This window comes from Neopsephotus bourkii, unplaced genomic scaffold, assembly GCF_033783945.1.
Source record: "Neopsephotus bourkii isolate Nb327-2 ecotype Australia unplaced genomic scaffold, CSIRO-AGI_Nbou_v1 NB_718, whole genome shotgun sequence".
In the NCBI taxonomy this organism is placed as follows: Eukaryota; Metazoa; Chordata; class Aves; order Psittaciformes; family Psittacidae; genus Neopsephotus; species Neopsephotus bourkii.
Genome location: NW_026901217.1, coordinates 2,643,795 through 2,667,668, shown reverse-complemented (window position 1 = coordinate 2,667,668; position 23,874 = coordinate 2,643,795). Strand labels below are relative to the sequence as shown.

Below are 23,874 nucleotides of genomic sequence, written 5' to 3'. Positions count from 1 at the left end.
CAGTGGCAGTCCTGCACATGCTAGCTAACTTCATATTGGTACCAGTGGCAGGCAGTCATGAGCTGCCCAAATAGGTCTCTCCTGCCAGGTCCATCCCCTATTTTACCTGACTCAGCTCTTGACTTCTTGTTATAACAGATCGGTAGAGAAGTTTCCTTTCTGGGATAAGGACAGTAAGCAGTATATTGCTTTCTAGGAAGCACGGATCACATCCTAAGAACTCCAGAGTAGCAAAAGGCCATGTGTTCTCTCCACTGGGACCAAAGCAAGGGTCCACACAAGCTCCACCTTCTCACTCCTACAATGCAATGCTACAAGCTGCAGGACTTATTTCCTTGTGCTCACATTCAATATCTGTCTCCACTGAGAATAAAAGGATTCCTGAAAGGCAACATTCAGATATGTACTAGAGGACATCACCTCTTGACTATCTGCAGAGCAAATTTACCCATGCAGAGCACATTGAGACTAATTGTCACACTCAGCAATCAAATCACCAAGTATTACAGGTTGCCCTGCAGGATTCTGAGACACACAAAAACAAAGAAAGAGAAATCAGAATCCCCCAAAAAAACATACACGCAACCACCAGAATGATCATTAGGGTTTACTTTTTTTTACATAAGAAACAGGAGACATCCTGCCCTCATGTGTTGCATAAAAAAGTATATTTGGAGTAATTTCTGCTCTTTCAAGCAGTTCATATTTATGTTCATCCCTACTTGGGTATTTCTGTGTTTTCAGTAGGAAAATGAAAGCCAGTAGAGCCCATCAATAACTGGACCCGATTTCAGTTTTCTTTCTGGTGCAAACCAAAGCTACAGCTCACACCACAGTTTTGCAAAGGCGAGCATCTGAAAAGCAAGCGGAAGGTCAACCTCTGCCCTAAGAAGTGCACATCCAGCATTCAGCTTCTCTTTTCTGCTTTACTTTCACTTAAATAGAAAAGTACTTTTCATGATGCCTTAATGGATATTTGTCTGCTGCACTGACAGAAGCACTGTAACATTTGTCTTAGAACAGGGGGATGGAGGCATGCTTTATTTCAGTTGTGGGGAGAAAAACGTTTTGGGTTTGGTTTCATTCAAATTTGCTTCTAGCCTTATTATTTAAATGCCATTCAAGTAGAAATGTTTCACAGCTAATAAAAGATGCTGCTGCAAGAAGCACACTGTGAATGCACAGAAGACAGAATTCAAAATCATAACACACACAATGCGAGCACCTGAAATGGTACTAACGTGTTTTGACTGACCTGCACAACAGAATGGGACCACACCTGACGAAGTTGCAGAGTATCTTCTTGCACTGCAAGCTGTTGCTATCAGATGCATGGCTAAGCAACCACACATACGCAATTAGATGGAAATCCTCCCATGGAAGAGGAGGAGTGGAACATGCTATTTAACAGAAGATCTCTTTGCTACTCCAAAAAAAAGCCTCCCTTCAAGTAGAAGTCAGATCTACCACCAGCACACATCTGGATTGCAGAAGTTACCACAGCTTAGACTAATGCCAATATAAAGATGAGAATGAAGTTTGGTCACTGAATTATCTCATTCAAGAAGCAATAAAAATGTACTAAACCAACCTGAAAAATCAACTTCACAGTCACATCCACTGCTACACAGTTTTTGAGACTGCAGCTAAACTGCGTTAGATTATAAAATACCAGTTCTCTACAAGATAGTTCTCAAAAGCACTGGCATCATGCTATTAACCTATGGGGGTGCACATTCAGAATCTAAGTGAAACTATTTAGACATATTACGCGCAGGTCTAGTGTCTTCAATATAAAAAAGACATGGAACTGTTGGAACATGTCCAGAGAAGGGCCACAAGGATGATCAGAGGACTGTAGCACCTCCCATATGAAGACAGGCTGAGAAAGTTGGGGCTGTTCAGTCTGGAGAAGGCTGAGTGGAGACCTCATAGCAGCCTTCCAGTATCTGAAGGGGGCCTATAGGGATGCTGGGGATGGACTCTTCATTAGGGACTATAGTGATAGGACAAGGGGTAATGGGTTAAAACTTGAACAGGGGAAGTTTAGATTGGATATAAGGAGGAAATTCTTTCCTGTTAGGGTGGTGAGGCACTGGAATGGGTTGACCAGGGAAGTTGTGAATGCTCCATCCCTGGCAGTGTTCAAGGCCAGGCTGGACGAGGCCTTGGGTGATATGGTTTAGAGCAAGGTGTCCCTGCCCATGTCAGGGGGGTTGGAACTTGATGATCTTAAGGTCCTTTCCAACCCTAACTAGTCTATGATTCTATACAGCACTCCATTTTATCAAGCACCAAATCCAACCGTTACTCAGTCCCATTCAAGTTAGTTCTGTATTTTAAACGATTGTTTAGGTCTGATGTTCCATGAAAGCCAAATTTAAAACTGCTCACTGACTTAAGAGGTGGATCAGTCTTCAAACCTGCACTGTAAAAGTTACAACAGAAAAGATGAGACTCTTGTCACAAGCCATTTAAAAGCCTGTTACGTTTGACCTATTTCTCTCTATGCAACAGCACAAAATAGATTCCTTACAAGGTTAAACAAGCCACAAACCATCTTGGATGTACACCGCTAATAACAGCTCTGTCTAGAGCAGTGAGCACCATCCCTCCATAAAACCATTCCAGTTCCTAAACCTGTGTCCCACGAAGTCTAGGGAAGCATTTTGCAAGAGTAATGAGCCAAATTCAACATCTTATCATACTGTATTCTACCAGCAGATCCACATGGCAGCAGCCCAAGGAATTTTGCCAGATTCCCCTTAATCTGCAACAACAGTGTTGGACTCTAGATCCTGAGCTCTTACTAGAGCTGATTTTAGAAATTCAAAAAAACCCATGGCTGGGAGGATTTAACTTGGCTTATTCCACAAGTTTATGACTAGATGTATAGTTATACATGGAAATGTAGATTAGATTGTGCTGCTACAAGAGAATACTGATCTGTTCTTTCTGGTCTCAAGCCGAACTAATTAATGAATTTCAGTATGTTTGCCAGGAATCACTTTAGGAAAAGACCCAGACATCAGGTCATCTCTGTCTGCTTTGTATCAGCAGGGTAATTAAAATTTCCACTAAAAATCAGTGGGAGACAAACAGCAAGGACAGGGTGGGATGAAAAAGAGAAGAAGAAGAAAAAAAAAAGGCTTAGTAATAGAGCTAATTAGGATAAACTTATAAAAAGTCATTAACAGCTTAAAGCTGTGCCATGATTTTGTTGCAAGAGAAAACCTCCATTCACTCTCATAACACCTACCACACAGAACATGCATCTACTTCTTTTGAGTACATGAGCAAGAATCAGAGTACCAGAAGTAGGTGTCTAATGCAAAGGAGGCTAGATCATGCAAGGTCATTCCAAATTCCTTGAAACTCAGGTAGTGTTATAGCCTCCACTACTGCAATATTTTTTTAAGAGGATAGTATATCTCCAGACAAGAATATCGGTACAAGTTTTTATTTGAGTAATTTCCCTTCAATACATACATAATTTGCAGTTGGTAAATAAAATAAACACACGCAGTCACTTCAACTGATGTTTATTGAACAGTATGAAACTTTATCCCCACAGGCCACATATACTGCTCTATCCTTATATATTTTATGGCTATGGTACTCCTTGCATTTCCATGACAATTGGCTATAACATGCTGACCAAAGAATATTTTATAAATTAGCAGCTAATGGGATAGCGCATGAGAAACTTATCATCACCATGGTCTTTCCATGACTTAGTTTCCTTTCAGTGTAATGCAAACCCAGTTCAGGTTAGATCCAGCAACCTGTACAAAACAGAAGAACATGTATTTCCATTAGAGACAAAAATGCTCAAAACAAAAGAGGCCAACTGTGTTAGCTGTCCACAGTGTGCTCTTACCTTGATAGGCATTCTAAGCTGGTTTTCCTCTTAGGATAATGAAGGCATTGAATGTGCCATTCTTTTTGCCATCTCCTGCAAACATAAAGCAACGATGTCTTTCATGTCAAGTTATAATTTTACTCTAGATATAAGCATTTCAGGAAATGCAAGGTGAAAATAAACATCTTGAAACACATTGTGGTAGCTCAGCCACTACTTGTAACCACTAGCCACTAATTGTACACTAACTGCAATTCATTTTTTAACAGTAAAATCCACACTCAGTAAGATGAAGAGTTCTAGATTACTTTTTTTTTCCCTTTTGAAGGGATTGCAGAAGCTAACTGAAGCTATTAAAAGCTTAATCATAATAGAAATTACAAAAGATCAACTTCTGGGGAGCTAGGACAGAAGATTCAGTTCAAAACTGATTTCTGCACCAATTTTAACAATTTTTTAGGAGATTTCTAGTGTACTGAAATCTTTGGGAAATGATCCTATGTTACTGTAGTTTCTTACTTTTTTGCATTTTAATTTACTACGGAAAAAGTTACATAAACCTGGTTTATTTCTGGTTTTAGTCAACATGATTTCTTCTTCTGTTTCTCAAACACGAGTCAATAAACACAAAACATGTAGAATCACAGAATGGTTTGGGGATGGATAGGACCTTAAAGCATGGCAGGGACACCTTCTACTAGACCAGGTTGCTGCAAGCCCCATCCTACCTGACCTTGAACACTGCCAGGGATGGGGCAGCCACAGTTTCTCTGGGCAACCTGTGCCAGTGTCTCGCCACATTCACAGGGAAGAATTTTCTCTCTTTTTTTTTTACTTTTTAATATACACTAGAAATTCTTGACATCTAAACAGAATCTGCATTCAGTTACCAAAATGTGATAAAGCTCATTACATCTAAATATTACATTAGATATTTTTGAAAAAGGTTTACAAAATCTTCAATAAAAATTATTGAAGATTTTGGTAATTAACAAGTTAATTAGAACCCTTGAGCAACTTACCTCCCCAAGATTACCACTGTGTCCACTCCAATACAGGTGTGCTTGCCTCCACGTAGTTATCTTGACTTTTGCACTTCAGCATCTATACACTGTAAAATCTGATTTGCCGTGCACTGGCTTCCATGAGATTGCACAGGATGCAGATTTTCTGAGGCTTTGGATTTTGAGGCTTGAATTACACTACAAACCACAAAACACCTTTCTACAGTATTCCCAGTCATCATACTGGTGGTAGAGGGGATCAGATCAAGAGTTGAAAGACACCTGAAGCTAAGTCTCTAGAGGGCCACCAACCAGATAGCATCAATAATGCTCTTGATGGTGCCGGGCACACACTATTTAGTTAGAATGCAACAGAGGATGCAGCCTGAAAAGTAAACGGGTGTAAATCAAAACCAGAAACAGGAAACATCCTTGGCTGTGAGCCAAACCACAAAGCTCTATAAATAAACAAAAAAATAAATAAGTAAAGCAATCCATCCATCCAAGGCAGCCTTTTTTTCATTGCAAAGATACCATTTGCTGAGACCATCTGCCTAGCAGCCTGACTACCCATAGCCAAATGAAACACTGCTCTCAGGGATTTGTCGATACTGTGGATCTCAACCTCATGCTTAAACTGGAATATCTGCTACTTGCTCTTCTTAATACAAAAGGAACTAGAGCTCTGGACAAACTGCAAGTTGCTAAAAGTGACAAAAAGAACAAAAGGATTTTTCAGACAAACCTGATGTATCTGTAGACCCTAAAAGCCACTCGTCCTCACTACCTCAAACCATGTAGTTCATGTTTGAGCTTTAATGAAGAAACTAAACATAGTCTGTAAAACATGACACTACAGTCTGGAGGACAGCTGTGAAAGGATGAAAGAAACGAAATCATACCAAGGTCAAAACCATGTGCCTTTTGATTGCTTGTGAATTATGAGTTTGTTGACTCAGCCTTTCTAAAAGTAGCACTCCTGATACAAAGACTGCAGCTTCTACTGGATCACATATCGCTCCACCTTTTAACAATTCATGAGAAGAACGCTCCTGATAGCGGCCCATTCACTGCTATCAATGAATCCATTCTATTCATTGAAGGAAACGAGAGAGTTAACCATATACCAGGCTTGCAATACCTACACATTTGTCCACTGCACCAGCAGAAACACCAGATTCACCTTCTCATCTGTGCTCACCTACTATGATTCACACTAAGGACAGTATTTTACAAAGGTTGTCCTTCCCTGTTACAGCTACATATAGTAGCTTTGTGTATCTTGTTCAGTTACTGGAAATGCTTAAAATAAATAAATAAATGAATAAACAAGCCTTCAAATTAAGATATCTAATTACCTAGCTGTCTAAAACATGACATACTCCTAGTTATTAAATGTAAAATAATGCAGAAGGAGAATGTTTGCATGTACTTTTTTCTTGAAAAGAGCATGAGAAGTCCTGAGAAGATAAAAGGTGGCACTTACAAACTTAAGTCAGGAGCCAGCAAAAGCAAGAACCATGGCCAAACACACTACAAGTAAGCATGATCTACCTTTCATTTTCAATAAATAGATATATATATAAACATTTATACACACACAAATACAAATAAATATATATATTACACCCAGTTTTCTACAAAAACTATTAACAGAAATACAGTTATGTATTAGACTGTCATGAGACAGGTTAGTTTCACCCTACTGATGTGTTGTTGCAGTAGTAATCCTGCTCAGTATGAGAGGAACTGCAGGTACAGACCCCTGGTGCGTGCACTTGGCTGAGGAGCCACTGGAACAAGGCTACCATCTGCGAGTTTATGACTGAATGCCTCCAATCCCGCCTAGATGTGGTGATACTTCTTTGGGGACCTGATGAAATCCATCCATGGGTCCTGAAGGAGCTGGCGAATGAAGTTGCTAAGTCGCTGGCCATCATACTTGAAAAATCATGGCAGTCAGGTGAAGATCCCGACGACTGGAAAAAGGGAAATATAACCCCCATTTTCAAGAAGGGGAAAATGGATGACCCAGGGAACTACAGACCAGTCAGTCTCACCTCTGTGCCTGGCAAAACCTTGGAGCAGGTTCTCCTGGAAGGCATGCTAAGGCACATGAAAAACAACAAGGTGCTTGGTGACAGCCAGCATGGCTTCACTAAGGGGAAATCCTGTCTGACCAATTTGGTGGCCTTCTATGATGGGGCTACAGAACTGATGGACAGGGGTAGAGCAGCTGATGTCATTTACCTGGACTTGCGCAAAGCGTTCGACACTGTCCCACAGGACATCCTTGTCTCTAAATTGGAGGGACATCAATTTGATGGATGGACCACTTGGTGGATAAAAAACTGGCTGGATAGCTGCACGCAAAGAGTTGTTGTCAATGGCTCAATGTCCAGCTGGAAACCAGTAACGAGTGGTGTCCCTCAGGGATCAGTGTTGCGACCGGTCTTGTTCAACATCTTTGTCGCTGACATGGACAGTGGGATTGAGTGCACCATCAGCAAGTTTGCCGATGACACCAAGCTGTGTGGTTCGGTTGATACACTGGAGGGAAGGAATGCCATCCAGAGGGACCCTGACATGCTTGTGAGGTGGGCTGATGCCAACCTCATGAAGTTTAACCATGCCAAGTGCAAGGTCCTACACCTGGGTCGGAGCAATCCCAGGCACAGCTACAGGTTGAGCAGAGAAGAAATTCAGAGCAGCCCTGCGGAGAAGGACTTGGGGCTGCTGGTCAGTGAGAAAATGAACATGAGCCGGCTTCAGTGTGCACTCACAGCCCAGAAAGCCAACCATATCCTGGGCTGCATTAAAAGGAGCGTGACCAGCAGGTCAAAGGAGGTGATCCTGCCCCTCTCCTCTGCTCTTGTGAGACCTCACTTGGAGTATTATGTTGAGGACACCAGAACTGCACACAAAAAGGACATGGAGCTGTTGGAACAAGTCCAGAGAAGGGACATGAGGATGATCAGGGGACTGAAGCACCTCCCGTATGAAGGCAGGCTGAGAAAGTTGGGACTGTTCAGCCTGGAGAAGAGGTGGCATGAAGATCTCATAGCAGCCTTCCAATATCGGAAGGGGAGTTATAAGGATGCTGGGGAGGGACTCTTCATTAGGGACTATAGTGATAGGACAAGGGGTAATGGGTTAAACTTAAACAGGGGAAGTTTAGACTGGATATAAGGAGGAAATTCTTTACTGTAAAGGTGGTTAGGCACTAGAATGGGTTGCCCAGGGAGGTTTGTGAATGCTCCATCCCTGGTGGTGTTCAAGGCCAGGTTGGACAAAGCCTTAGGTGATATGGTTTAATGTGAAGTGTCCCTGCCCATGTCAGTGGTGTTGCAACTAAATGATCTTGAGGTCCTTGCCAACCCTAAATATTATACGATTCTATGATTCTATTGATAATATACCCCTACATTTGACCCCCTATCACACTGTCATTGTACAGAGCATCAGAATGAAATGTTAAGATCTTTCCAAATGGCACTGTTACAACTGTAGACATCCGCAAAGCTTCATCAGTGTTTTCTTCTCCACAGATCTCCCTGTTGCCATTACAAGGATTTATATCATTATTGCTTTGCATAATATTTTTTGCTCTTTGTTAAAATACATTTTTTATCTTCCATTATGACTTTAGTGTCTTTAGAGGCACTCTCTGCAATGAAGTGCAAATGTCATGCACACAAAAAATTTGGAAATAAAGTATTATCAGCTGACTGACAATATTTTGTTTATTCAAAAATCTGTTAAATGGTTTTAAATACACGAACCCTCCTGGTGAGGCAAAGCTGACGAGAATTCTGAAGAGTATGGACTAAAACAGAAGCATATATTGCACTATCATGCATTAGCAATGATCAGTTAGGATGTCGTTCACATCAGTTTGGCCAATATAAAGAAAACTTTGTCAATTCAATACTTCACTTACCATTGAAAGCTGCAATAAAACATAATTCTTATGTCATGTCATATCGCTTCTGCATAAGAATTCACTTTTTAAACTCTTCAGTGGTGCAGCAACCTTTCTCCTCTCCATGCCCTCTGCAGCATTTCAAACTATTTTCTTTGACTAACAAAATTTTATTTAAGAATGTCCATTTTAGCACTCTCCATAAGCACCTCTCCCTTGCCACCTCCTCCACAACCGGAAAGCACAGCACCCTGACCATCGAGACTGAAGCAAATATTAGTCAAGTGAATTCCGCTCCCTTATGATCATTTCTGTTTACTTACTTAGGAACACTGCCTACAGCCAGTGGAAGATGAGATCTCTATCACTCAGAAATTTCATACAAAGTTGTGGGAAGTTATCCAAAATTAACTGAAAGTAATGTAGGCAAGTCAGGAAGGCAGAAGGCTGTTTCATATTATTTATACATGCCATGTAATTGTAATCACAGCATCTCAGTTGACTGTTTCTTATCCCCAAGAACGACGACTTTTGATTTTCTTTTTTTAATCTAATATAGCTACTCACAGTACATATTTTGTTTCTTTTGAAGCAGTCTCACAGCATACCAATCCAGGTATTGATCCAGACACAGTTCCTTTTAATGCCATCAACTGCAGTCACAAACGTGAGTGGAGATTTGATACACAGGCTTCTTACTATGCACAAACTACATTAAGATTTCAAAAACTGAAGTCTTTTAAACAAACAAACAAACAAAATATTTACAGTCAATTTACTGCACTGTGTGTGTGCGTCTCACATGGATGGGCCTTCTGCTATCCACAGGGCAGAGAAATGGTTTAAAGAGTTTGCACACACCACAGTGAAATGCAAGAATTGCTATCAATTCTACCAAAACCACAATGAATGTCTTTGTTGTGCCTGCTGCCCTTTCTGTGTTAAGACTCAGCCAGTCATTAAGGCATGTAATTTTAATTAAGATCAGGAATAGTTTCAGTGACACTATTAATTAGTTACGTGCTTCAAGTTAAGCACCTGCTGAATACCTTCCTGAACTGAAGCCTATGTGTTTCTTCACAAACCAACTCTGCCCTAACGGAGATACCTTAATGCAAGTTTTTTCCCCCTCCAAGTCAAACACTTGTTAACTTGAGAAACATTCAGCTTGGAGAGGTTTTAAATTGCTACACCACAGTAAACCATCATGATTACAATACATTGTTTCTTGGTCCTCCGCTGCAGCCAAAGGCAAAGCAACACAAAAGCTGAAACAAGCCCTCTTTAGTATTTTTTATATGGCCCTTTACCAAGACTTCAGTACATCTGCTGTGTTATCAAAAAGAGACTTAATATAGATGATGGCAGTGCCACTATACCCTAAAGCATTTACCTGCAACAGAACTGATTTAAACATGCAGTCATTTCTAAGTGGAGACATGTACGACACCTGGTCATGCTACTTCCTATTTTGACAAACAACTGATTTCACCTGATTCCATTTCTTCTGTCTCACAAAAACTGCATGTACTATGCAGTACAATACCTTTTAAGAATAAAGATTTTCATGTATTACTACATGATGTTGGTCTAAGACTTCAGTAGCATTAAATTTTTCTCTTCCTTCTAGATACATAAAAAAAAAATCATGAGTACCTAAAGTAAGAAAATTAAAACAGATTTCATAAAACAAACTTTCCTCCATAAAACTGTTTTGCACAAAACAAACCTAAAACAAGGACATATTTTGTCTAAAGTATGCAAAATTGCTGCCCTTTTTAAAAAGGTTAATACTGAAAATAAATGAAAACAGTATCTGCCATATATAGGAACTACTGAGTTTTTCAGAATGAATGTCTTCGAGATAATCTTGCCCATAGGTTGTCTGAATTCTAGAAAGGGTTTTTTTTACCCTGCCTACCCCTTTCAGCAGACTCTCTGCCTTCCCCGTCTCCATAAGGGACTTATGTCTAGCCCTTCTTTTTTCATCTAATTTTCTTTCACTGTAATTTTAATCCTCTTTCTGTTTTTGCAATCTTGCTATTTGTACTCACTAGTCTTTCCTCCCCCATATGCTGGTTTAAATATTCCAGTCCCACTGAGATTTTTATTCCAAACTCCTCCCTCATCTTCTTTCATTTCTTAGACTTCTTTTTTTATCCTGGTGGGGTTTTTTTTCCCCTCTTAAAATAATGTTCAGGGAATTGAGAAACCAAAATGGCTCACATTACCACTGAGGCATCTCTAAATGGCAAATAAATAAGCCCTTTGAGTAGTGACATTCGTTCCAATGAGATGCCAAAACGTTATAACAAATAGCGAGATGAACAAGTAAATGGTTTTCATGCTGCTGTGGAGTGGACTGCCCTTCTTCCACACCACAAGCCAGAAAGAAAAACCAGGAAAGATGAGATGCACAAGATACCCAGTTTGTGAAACTCTTGGGATGAAAAATTCATTTATATCCTTGACACTAATTTGGGGGAGGAGGATAAGAGAAATCAAAACTTTCTCTTTTTTTGGGTGCAAGTTGACTACCACTTTTCATCAGAGGATTACCTAATGGCCAAGTAAATATTGTTCCAGGCATTGTACAAGCACAGCTGTAGTCAGCCTCTGAGTTTGTTGCCTCTAAGAAAGGAGCACCAAAGAAAGATGTAGTTTCAAAGCAAAATTAAAACAATGAGGAGACATGGATACGAATATCTTGATGCTTTTTTAGGGAAGAATACAGGACACTAAAATCAAGGGAGAAAAGAGAGATATAACAAGGGAGAACATGACAGCCAAGACCTTAAAGACCTGCAAAGCAAAGGGGAACAAGAGTGCTGGTGCACACAGCCCAGTCAGCACAAAACATGGCAATTCCAGGCAAAACTAGAGAGTCTATTTAACATCAAACCTCAACATGCTCCTATTTTGCTCCGCATATTTGGTTGGCCTTTCTCTACAGCCATATGACAGAAGCAAGCAAGACAATTCACAGGTCTCATTTTCCTCTGGACTGGCCTCCCTTCCACAGCATGTATTTCTGAGGGTCCTCGGTAAAATACTGTCTCAGCTTTGGCCTAGTTTTTGGTTTTCTCTTTCAAAGTAGAGATCTGCTTCTATAGCTCATCTTCTTACTGCACACAGAAATACTCCGCCTGGAAGAAACTTATCTGTAACTGACAAAACCAAAAGCTAAACAATTATTTCCCTAAAGCTCTTCTATCCCCTGTCTAGTCTTAATCATTGCACAATTCTAATGCGATTCTTAGCAACACATCAAGCTACACAGTCTAGTTCCAGCATTCAAGTCTCAGCATTGCTCTCATTTTGTAAAACATGCCTTCCTCAGCTTGGTTCATGTTTTGGAAGTAAGTATACAGCCTGTGAACAAGTTGAAAGTGGTACTGACTGGTTTCTAGCTAGCAGGAAGTAAATGTATGTATCAACAGAGCTTAAAAAATAAAAGCCCAAAACAAACAGCTTATGCACTAAGTATGATATTCTTATCTCAGGGCAAGTTCCCATATCCAGGTTTCCACATACATATTTCATAGACATTCTCTAATTAGGACTCAGCAGAATGGTGACAGTGGAATTAACTGCACCAGGATTTCAAAGCTAGTAACCCAGTTAATTACATTTCCTCCTAAAAATGAATTGTGGATCTCCTTCAGTAATGCTATCCACACAATACGTAATAAATGTCAATGCAGTTTAAAAATATTTGAGGATTTGTAACAAGTTTTTACCATTCTGCAATGCTAGTTACTGTATTTAAACTAGAAACATTGATGGCTACTGCTTCTACAGTTTGGACGTTTGTCAGTCATTTCATTTGCTAGAGGGGAAAAGAAGTGCCTTTCTGCAGTCTGCCAGAGCCATAAATCACATATGCGTGAAGTGTGAAGTTTTGCTTCAAGTTTGTGTCAGTGTACCTCCATCTTGATTACATCATTTTTCCACAGTTCCAAACTTTGCCTCTATTAGCAGAAGCTGCTAAAAATTAGCACTGGCAGAGTACTTACTAAATGAAATATTTGAAAATATTTCAACCTGCAGCTGGTGACTTCTCCTAGAACTTCAACAAGGCTATCCATAAAAATACTAACGCAAGACTATTAGAAACTCCAAAATGCACAGAAATTCAAAACTATATAAAATGGAATATTATACTGACAATAAGCCCACTTGCCATAAAAGTAGGTCCTTGGTCTACCCTTAATGAAGAAGGATGACTTGTAAAAGCAACATAAGTCAATGACAAGATTTTGTAATGCCTTAACACATACCTCTCCATTGCCTTTGATATAAATACACAGAGGTCACACCTGGGGCCTCTGTGCATCTCGGAAGCAGCTCTAGCGTGGGAGAGGTTGCTACAAGAAGACCACTGATGGCAAGTTCACTGTTAAAAATGACAGCAAAATGACACAAATTCCTTAAAAAAAATTATAGCCTTCTAGTTCTAAAGAAGGCATAAACCCAAGGAATTATGGAAAACGATGAAGTATGACTTTGATGCACTTTCCACTTCCTGCTTCTCTACATTTTCAGAGGAGCAAGAAAGGCCACCACAACTAATATTTCAAACATGAAATTGATGTCCAGTTTTTAAAGTCATGTGACTGAGCTGGCATAAGAATAAATGACGGTAATCTGTGGTGATGTAGTGATTTGAGTAAGCATAACTCAACCTCAACATCCATATGTTAATAAAACGCCCCAGCTCTGCTATCTCTCTCACTCTCTCCCATCATTTTCTTATATTTGTGTGGTCCTGCAATAGCTTCAAAATCATGAGCTTAGTGCAAGATTTACCTTCATTTATAAGGTCCAAAATGAACAGCATGGCTTACAGCTCTTGGAATACTTATTGCTTGGAACTTGATCCACATCTGCAGCAAAGTGTTTTTCCAACAGAGCAATACCCTATCCGCCCGATGTGTGTGTGAGGGCAGCATTACACCTTAAGTCAACTAAGCCAACAAACCCTACCATGTGGATACAGCTATGCCAACAGAAGCTTTACCCAGACTGTATCATTCAGGGAGGTAGAGTAATTACATTGTCCGAAAACCTTGAGACAGATATTATTTAGAGTAGATAAGGCTTGATTTAGATTGCCAATTTCAACACTGTTAACCTTTAAAAGAAATAACTATTTCAACGTTCAGACTGCTTAAGAAAGAAGACAGGAAAAAGCACATCCTGGAATTTTACCAACATGCTTTTTTGACAATAAGAGTGAGGAAGATGCTGCCCATCCTCCCAGTACAAGCAAGGTACCTCAAACATCCAGTACCAGAAGTCAGCTTAGACACAAGGGACTCCCAAAGGAGCACCTAAACAAAGAGACCAGTAAAGGACTTTTTTCTTGTTATTACTATTTTTTATTTAATCCCAGATTACATGCAGTGACATTCTGGACAGTACCTTGTATGTGTAAGGCACTTTAGTAACTAGCAGCTGGCACAGCAGCAACAACAACTTCTATTTTCAGTATTACCTAAATTGCAATGGCTTAATATAACTCACATTCAGTTGAAAACAAAGGAAATATTAATACCTGGCGCTCTCATACTGCTTTTTACCCATAAAATTCTGAGTAAATACTTCTTTTTAGTCTGTCAACTTGGAGAAAAATAAAGACATAAAACAATTAATTCTACCCTCAGTCAAAGTACTCAACAGTAGACCTAAAACCTGAGCCTTGGCTTTCTCTTTTCCAGTCTTGTATCACTTTTGCTCAGAAAAAAAAATATGTAAATATCATAACAAAAATCTGTTTGCATGCTATACACACAGAAGCACCACTATTGCCAAGAAATAAGCATTCTGAAATGTACACGGATACTTACAGAGTATAAATAACAAAAGCATAGAATGTATAAAGGGTATTCTTTAGAATTACTGTATTGGTAACTTCATACTTAACTCCACATTACCAATTAAGCCTAGCAGATCATTTTAGACAATGCTCAGAAACAGAGATTTATCAAAGCTTACCTTCTCATGATTTTCTATCAGGATTTCAACAACGATATTCTGAAACTTCAGGTCCATGATGGCTGCTACAGTTTCTTCCTGTGGCCTCATTAAGGTTGGTCCAAATACTACTCCTAGATTTGCCACTGTCATTAGATTTCTCTTGGCGTGCTTTGAAACACTTTTGGAAAAGAATTGAAGGAAAAAACAGGAAATAGGTTATGAAAAATCTCCATTACTGTTGGAAACTGCAGTCTACAAATGAAAACATTACATTTCCTTACTCTATGTTTTAGAAGTTTGTTTTCTGCAAAGTTTCTTCAAATAAAGTTTACTAAATACTGGAAAAGAGAAAAGCCATTCTTCCACTGGCAATTTAAAAACAAAAGCAATCTCTTGCTGAACTTAAATATATAAAATGCACTTAGCCTTGGACCAGGGCAAGTGTGAAACCAACTTAAATTTGCTAACAGATCTCCACTACTCACTTTGCCAGAATTTGCAAAAGGAAAGTATAATGTTCCCTTTCTCACTTCAATCAAACCCTCAACTGCTGGCAGGACTGCTAAAGTAAATACTTATATGGCTTCATTAACGGATTAAATTTCTGCCTTTCCCGCCAAAACATACACAGCATGAGTCAAACATCTTGTCTGCTTTTGCACGTTTAGTTCTTGGTATTGTGTATGACGGCATCAAGATGGGCTCCAGCTCCAGTCACACTCAAATAAGGCCCTTTGTAGTTAAACAAAGGTAAGGAAAAGAATCCTGACAAGGTAGGAGAGCAGTTCATAACACTTACTTTGCTAAATGCTTCACCAAAATTTCCAGCATCTCTTTGTTCTTTTCTGGGAGTTTATGCACCAAGAAGTGAACAGCATTAACTCGAGATTCAGGACTCCCACTTTCTATGGGACATAGAAACAAATAACTCAAAAAATAGAAATACAATAAAATGCACAGAAACACAAAGCTTCTTCCACCCCTGCATGGAAGCATACTGCGCACACCTTGCTTCACCATTTGCGTATCTCCAAACATAGCAATACTGAACATATGTGCTTTGTTTTCACAAGTTATCTTGTTTTAGATTTATCAACTTATTTGCTTATTTCGTGAACTCATATTTCAATCCACCTGCAAAAGCATGCTCTTGTTCATCTATTTTTAAAAATAGCTGTAGTTATTGTTTTGCTGCATTGGACTCTTCTACTTACAAATATAATGCAAGGTGAGGAGTGATGTTACTGGGTGCCACAGGATGAAACTGTACTATACATTTTAGCATCATTAATTGATTATCCTCATCATTAGAATGCAGTTTTGTTGGTACTGCACAGCTAATGATACAGTTTCCAATGCAAGGTAGCACAAATGCAGTAAGACAACGCATGCAGAAAGTTCATACGCTCAGAAGGGAAAATCTAATGATCTCTGAAGACACAGAGGAACAATCACAGAAAAACCCTACTGATAGACACTACTATGATAAAAGGCCCTGAGTAACAACAGCATCCCTCTCTAGAACTGTACAGAAATAAAGTAAAAATAAGCAAGGAGCTATTTTTGTATGTTGTGTGTTGAAGAACTTTGACCCTACAGGTTTCACTTGCACAGATGAAAACAGGCATCTGTAACACACCAAAATAATCCCTCTTCTTATTTCTCAAAGTCGTATTAAGTCACAAAATGATATCTCAGTAGTGGTTAGAATGAGAGGAGTGAAATATTTTTCTTGTATATAATACTGCTTAGTACAAGGTACCTAAAGAGAAAAATTTACAGCCTACTCTTGAGTGCAACAAGTTTCAACACCAGGACCACTCATCAGATCCCATTTTACTCTAAGGCACCTCTGATTGTTAAATGTATTTCATATAAAATACCACCATATTTCTTCAATGCATATTGCTTCTTTTTTTTTTTCCTTTCCTCTCTGCATATTGCTACAGATTTTAGGGTTGTTTTTTAATTCTTTTGCAGTGAACACCCCTGCACAGATTGCAAGAAAATAGGCTACCAAAATGCAAAACATTTAGCTTCTATTCAGCTAATCAAAATTCAGACAGAAAAACATAAGCCTTCTTTAAAGGAAGACTGTTTTGCATACATGCAAAATCACGAACTCTAATTAAAGAATGGCTAAGCAACTTAATCAGAAGATACAGTCAAGACTTACATAGTTTCAATCTATAGTAATATATATCAAGAAAATAGAAAGGAAAACCTTTTAATTTTGGCTTTTTTTTTTTCCTCCTAATAGTTTCAGAGAAAAGGATATTCCTTACAATTCCCAGTGTTGTTGGTTTTTTATAGCCAGCATAGGAAACAACACTGACTGCCTATTTTTAAGTATACCGTAACTCAGATCTGCAATGTTGATTAAGTTTCCCTCCCCACTACATGGAATCAACCCCTCTATAAAATTGTTTACTGCTTATGAACCCTGTACTATTTAAAACATGTAACTTAAACTGAATTCCTTTGCTGAAAGAGACGGTAAAATAGAGGAAAAAAAATAAAAGAAAAAATGCTGGCAAAACTTCATAGGTCAAGAAATTATTTTAACACTTTTCAATACAAATGGGCATACTCTCTAGGTAAGTATGTCGAAATTTGTTTAAACGCTTGGTCTTTCAGATGTGCTCTGGCAATGAATTTCATGGGCTAATTTTCATTTTGAATTAAAGAACACAAGTGAACACATTCTGCAGTCCTGGAAAGCCATAAGAGCAATCTGAAGAAGATACAACAATTGTCTCAAAGCTTATTTTAATTTTCCTTCCACAGTTTGCCAGAAGTGCTACAGGCTGGAATGAAAATCACCTAATATCTGTTTGATACTTTACCAAATTTTTTCTTGCACAGTTTCCCTCTATCCTCTTCCAAAAAAATTCCATGTACATTAGGGGGATAATACAACTGAACTACAAATGCTGTTGTGCCTTCTCCAAGTCTGTATTTGAACTGCCATAGCGTAATCTGGCCTGCTCTTGCCTGTCTTCTACTAATGTATGAGGAACTTTCAAAGCCAGCCTGGATACAGAGCTAACAAGGCACTAAAAATAAGGGTCAGGCAGCTGTGCTTTAAGGATCCAAGTGAGCCTGAATTAGTGTATTTTCCTTCACTAAGCTTCATACTCTGTATAAAAGAAAGCAAAAAAATATCACAATCTAAGTAGATGCTTATCATTACATAATTAAGGTAATAAGAATGAATGTTGACAATGTATATTCAGAAGTTTCCCATAAAAGTCAAAATTGCACTATGTTAAGTCTGTCACAACCTTGTCTGTCAATAGATACGTCATATATGATACATGCTAGAGCTAGGTTAAAACCTACATATTTTTAAAACATTTATTATTTCTTATTCCTATGTTTTTATTGGGTTGAAGAATCTTTCTGAAATTGCATTTGCAGTGCACTCCTAAGGCCACAACAGTACTGTAAGAAAATCTTTCTATAACTACAGTAATGTATTTACTGGCAGGAACAATGAATTCTCCATGCAGCTCATATGTCATCAGTGGCTCCGGAAGGCTTCTGTAAAACAAGGATGACATAATAAATTTAGCTGTATTCTGTTCCCTCTGTATCTACCCTAAGCAGAAAACCTTTTTAACATTCAGTAGTACAATCCTCACACTGGAAGCAACCATTGTTACAGTGGACTTTGAATGCAGTGATTTCCAGTGCAAATGTAAAACTTGGTATTACCAGAAAAACAAGACTAACTGAATTCATTCATCTTCTGTGAGCTGAAGTGGTGCCTCCAGTCTATCATAAGGCACCTTTCCAAACTACAACACTGAGACTGTTTCTCAGATGAAGATTGTACACATATACTGTGTAATTTATTCTTCATTAGTGTTTTTAAAATACAGAGAATCACAAGTCATTGCCTTACTGGAAAGAAATAAACGTCCTAAAATAGTTAAGTCTGCTGAACAGCAGCCATCCACAAACCAAAATTCTAAGGCATTTCACATGGAAAAATTTAAATTCAAAACCTTAGTCATCAATGAAATACATGTTGAATAATGGAAATCAGAGTTAAAGCATCAGAGTTAAAACTTCCATTTATTAAACTGACTTTACTGATGTCTCTGAAATATTGAAGTAAACACTCGGGAAATACTACAGGCAGGAGATACTACACCATGTGCTTTTTTATTTTATTTATTCCATAATATAAGAGACTCCATAAGAGAGACTCAGGTGCTTTGTAACCCAAACCGTTCTGTCTTGATAACAGTTCTTTGGCATTCTTTAATAGTGGTTGCAGTAATACCATATTCAATAAAACCAGCAGATTAAAAATACAGCATTGGTGTTAACATTATGAGAGAGATACAGAAGTTCTGCAATCTATATTCTTCGGCAATTTAGTAAAATACCTTGATCAGAAATCGGCCAAGTCATTTGAACAGAGAACACGTTAAAAATTCTTACTTTTGGCATTCAAATATTATCACTACGGCACCTAGAATACCAGAACAAAAGCTAAAAGGAAGAGAGAAAAAATTCATGACCTTTCCCCTTTTCATTCTACTACATCAGAACATAAAAATGCAAAAACTTTTCACTGTCTTAGCCCACTGTCAGTAACACTCTCAGCAAGTTTACTAACAATTCAGTTTTTTGAACCATCGGTGAAATTCTTACATATCTAACATAAAAATGTTTTGGGGCTTGTCTCACAGAACACAAGTATTAGTGTTGCTAAATTATTTTGCTTCCCCCAAGACAAATCACAAACATGTTATCTGCTCAAAATGAAGCTCTATTCCAAAATACAGGAAAAATGTAAGTAATGTAGCTTAACACACTGTACAGGAGAATTAATTATTATTCATAATCTAAAATATAAATAAATCAATGGGACAGGCTTACCGCAGATATTGCTTCATAGCACTAGTAATTGTCTTCACTTCCCAATCTACAGAGTTTTCCAAGTCAACTTCATTGCACGTTTTTGCATCTAGAAAATAATCAGAATGAGAAGAAACACATGAAAAAACAGAATTCTAAATAAGTATGCCCTACATGAACAGCAACAAAGTGAATTTGATCATTATGTATTTGCTCACATGAATACAGAAGTAGTATATCCTTCTTACTGTTAGTTAATAAGAAGACAATATCAAAACATCTTTATGAATTCTATGTCTATGTTTTGTTTGAAAAAATATTTACTGCTGATTTATTTTAGTGAATAATTAAAAAATCACTTTCATGTAAAAAGATCTCTACAGCAACTGGTATTTTCACACCTTTAATTAAACAAAGACGCACACAAATGCAGAAAGACGTACTAAAACAGTTCAGAAAACAGACCCATCAGGAGACCTTTTACCAGGTTAGTTGAAAAGTCTTACAACAAAACAGATCAAACTGAACAGTCACATGTCTGAATCAGGTGAAAGATTTTTTGACAACATACAGAAAACCACACAGCACACTGGAATGTTTTGCAATCAAAAAAAAAAACAAAACCCTTTGGCCTCAAAACAGGAGGTAATAGCCAGCTGACATAGGATCACATGCAGCCAAACTAGCCCAATGTATTTGGTAACTTCAAGTGTCTGAGCTTCTGTTATTACTGCTACATGTTTCCATCAGTCACTACAGTAAACTACAGCAGTAGCTGACACAGATTACGTGTTGACCAGTTCATACAATTCAAAATTCATTTGTTACTTTGCTTGTCAGACAAATGACAGACACATTAAAAAAATCAAATTAGGATCCCTGATTAAAGGTGCAGTCCTTTTACTGGGACCAAATAATTCTGTTCTAAAGGCTGTGCCAAGCAATTATTTCTGTAACTGAATATTCTCCCTCATTATATCAATTATTTAAATCTCATTTTAAAATACAAGTCAGATAACATTTTCTTACAAATTGTTACTAGCCAACTACCATGCAAACTACTCAGGACTGTCTCAGGAAAGAGTTTATTTTTTCCCTCTCTTTAGCACATAGGCTGTTTCGGTCTTCAAATTTTCTTTTTTTTTTTCTTTTTGTGAGAAGAAAACCTTTCTACTGAATTAATTAAATAAAAAACTGCCATCACATCAGAAATTAGTGACACCTATGAGGATTTAGTTATTAAACCACTATGTTATATCTGTTTAAAATGAAAAAAAAAAAAAAATCACAGCTTCATAATCATCAACCTCCTTTACAGTCAAGGTATGCACTCAGTTTTGTGGAATTTGTTGATGAATTTGAGGAAGGAAAAAAGCAGCATCTTAATTCAAAAGCAAATTCTTTAAAAAAAACAATAATAGAAGGTATTGCTGAAATATTCCATTATCTCTTGGGGAAAACAAAACAAAACAAAACTTTGGTTCTGCCACCAACCCCAAACAATCACTAGGTTTGACTGTAGCAACCATTCAAACTTAGTCTGTTTTTCATTTTTGGTTTACAGTTGTCCTACATTACTCTCTGCCCCACCACCCTACCTATCCAACTGTTCCTGCTCCATTTTCCGCTCTGCTTCAAACATCCCAAGCCATTATATGAACTGGAACTTCAACTGGGATTTCAAATATGACAACTAGTTTTCATGCTACTTGTTCACATAGCAGCCACTGTGCGCTGAATGGCAACTTTAAGCATATAAAAATAACTGTGCACACTTATGGAACAGCTTTTGACAGATCAGCTCTAAATTTTATGCAAATCTTTCTGACAATAAGGGAGCTAGAGTTTATAAAAACAGTCCAGTTCACTAAACTAGGTTAGGAGGAGACTCTGCTTTCACACGCAATATGCCTACTGTAGGAGTGTATGCATACTGTCATTATCTGCATATAAAATAATAAAAAAATTCAGTATAGTTGTTTTGAAAGCTGCTCATTTTGAAAAGGCAGAAGTACCTGGAAGTTTTCTTCTCCAAAATGTTATGTCTGGCGTTTTTCATGCCAGGCAGCATCAGAAGTGAAACCTGAACTCCAAGTCCTTAGCAGTCACTTCACCACAATCAAGGGTCAGCACAAAAGCTCACCTATGTAGTAGTTTGTATGAAATTTACGTAGGCAGCTATGAAAGCTTGTATGAAATAAGCCACATCAGATCTATAATGTAGATCACAGACAAAATAGGAACTGTTCCCTGATGCATTTTTAGAACTGAGCCTCCTGATGGCTGACAATGCATTCTGTATTGCTTGTAACAGATACACACAACATGAAAAGTACTAACTGTATCCCTGTTCACAATGAGATATCAGATTAATTTAACATTTTCCCTTGAAAAGTAACAAGTATTTTCCTTTTCAAATGCCTTACTTGAATTTAGATGAGATTATTGCTACAAAACAGATCACCATAGCACAAGAGCAGTTACAAGTAACAAGGAATAAGTTAATTGCAAAATAAAGGTGTTTTGGTTTGGTTTGGTTTTGGTTTATTTTTAAAGAATTGTATACTTAATTGCTGAGCCTCATTTTATAGAAGACTTAGTTTTACTACATTTTTGCATCAGAAATGAAAACCTATGCATTCACAGTAGTAGAAAAGTATATATTGGTTTTCTCATGCTCTTGACTCTCAATGTACTTTCCCACATTTCACAGAAAATGTTCTGAAGAGACAAAACTGGATGTTATTATGTCTCTGGTTACCATTTGGAAGATTTTTTTTTTTTTTGCACTTTGGGCCTTTCAGACTGTGAACCTCATGGTCAATGACAGGTAGCCTAAAATACTTTGAAACCTTATCAAACATTTTAAAATACAGAAAGCTAATATGAGGGTTTGATGATTCTGAAAAGATCTTTCATAAAAGGCTATCGAAGAGTATACGCAGAGACAAAGGATTAAAGATTAATCAGTCATTTTAAATTCTCTGTACCTCTGTATCTCAAAAAGAAGCCCTCTTTATTCTACACTGAGAACAGACAGATAAAGAGCACAGATAGGATCACTTTCAACAAACCAGCAGAAAAAGAGCACCTGCTTGCACCCTAACTTTATTCTGTTCAATATTTTGCCTCATCTTGATACCACTGTATTCTTCCTACTTCAAATAATATATGAATCTTGGGAATGACAGAAAATGTTTCTAATTTTGAAAAAGATAACTAAAAGCAGATGCCGGAATCCCCAGTAAACTCTTCCAGCTGCTACCGAACCACTGGCAACCTGAGTCTATTTAATTTGGATACCACTAATGGCAACGAGGAAAATTTGCCTGCCAGGCCTGCACATCCAAGCTAAGCCAGTGAGTACAAAACTGAAAAACATCTCATGATATCAAATGCATTTAATGGAGGTGCTCCGAGTGATAACTCATCATTCTTCCTATGCTCAATAGTTAAAGATGGTTATTGTTCATAGAAGCTAACTCCAAAACAGATAAACAACCATAAGAATCTGTTATAGATCAGTCATTTTTATTAATCCCAGCTTGCATTTCCAGAAAAAGTCATTTGCTACAATACTTTAAAGATATAGGCAGGTTTATGAGCACTAATGGAGAACTTAAGGGTGCTGTTAATATTGATTAAAGCAAGATATCATAAATTAATATTTAGCAAGGTCATTGTGACAGATTGATATGACATGCAGGTCCTCAAGCCTGATGTCTTATAATTTCTGAAGAGACAGCCTGTTTGAAAAAATAAAGGAAGGAAAAGAAAAAGTTTTACAGGTGGCACTGAACTGACAGCAGCATATAATATAAAAGCGCTTTGTCATTCACATAATGTCTGGGGTAATGAAATGAATTCACTTTCTGGCTTCCTCCAGTTTGCAGTGCCAAAGAACACTGTGTTATCAGCACAGATGGAGCATGCATGGTTCTGGAGAAGAGCCTGGTGCAAACTGCAAACAAGCTTCTTTGCATACCAATGAATCCCTGAGAATCAGACCTTTGCTGTCAAGTGACAGGTTTGGAAGCTCTATAAAAACGAACTAATCCCAGTGGTCTTGTCTGACTGCATGTTCTGTCAGTGCTCAGGACAAGGAATTGGGAAACACAGCACATCTTGCAGTCATGGCTACAACTTTGGTGAGAGATATCAGGCAGACGAGGGATTTCATCCAGGTGCCAATACTTCTATTTTCTATCCTCCCTCCCCTAGGGACAGCAGAGTGG

General features: G+C 38.1%; 1 protein-coding gene and 1 long non-coding RNA gene across 4 annotated transcripts in view; both read right to left on the bottom strand.

The window, feature by feature from the left end:
- Window positions 1-23,874, bottom strand: part of ARHGAP10 (Rho GTPase activating protein 10) — a 166,589-nt gene that overhangs the window by 44,646 nt on the left and 98,069 nt on the right. For all 3 annotated transcript variants that reach the window (XM_061354199.1, XM_061354200.1, XM_061354201.1), the window contains 4 exons: window positions 19,661-19,748; window positions 18,252-18,310; window positions 15,567-15,672; window positions 14,786-14,945 (listed from right to left, as the gene is read on the bottom strand). In XM_061354199.1, the coding sequence (XP_061210183.1) occupies window positions 14,786-14,945; window positions 15,567-15,672; window positions 18,252-18,310; window positions 19,661-19,748 (413 nt within the window). The remainder of the gene's footprint in view (window positions 1-14,785; window positions 14,946-15,566; window positions 15,673-18,251; window positions 18,311-19,660; window positions 19,749-23,874) is intronic.
- Window positions 3,526-3,929, bottom strand: LOC133212583 (uncharacterized). Its single transcript, XR_009725534.1, has 2 exons — window positions 3,881-3,929; window positions 3,526-3,785 (listed from the first exon to the last, which is right to left on the bottom strand). It is a non-coding gene; the product is annotated as an uncharacterized LOC133212583 (long non-coding RNA).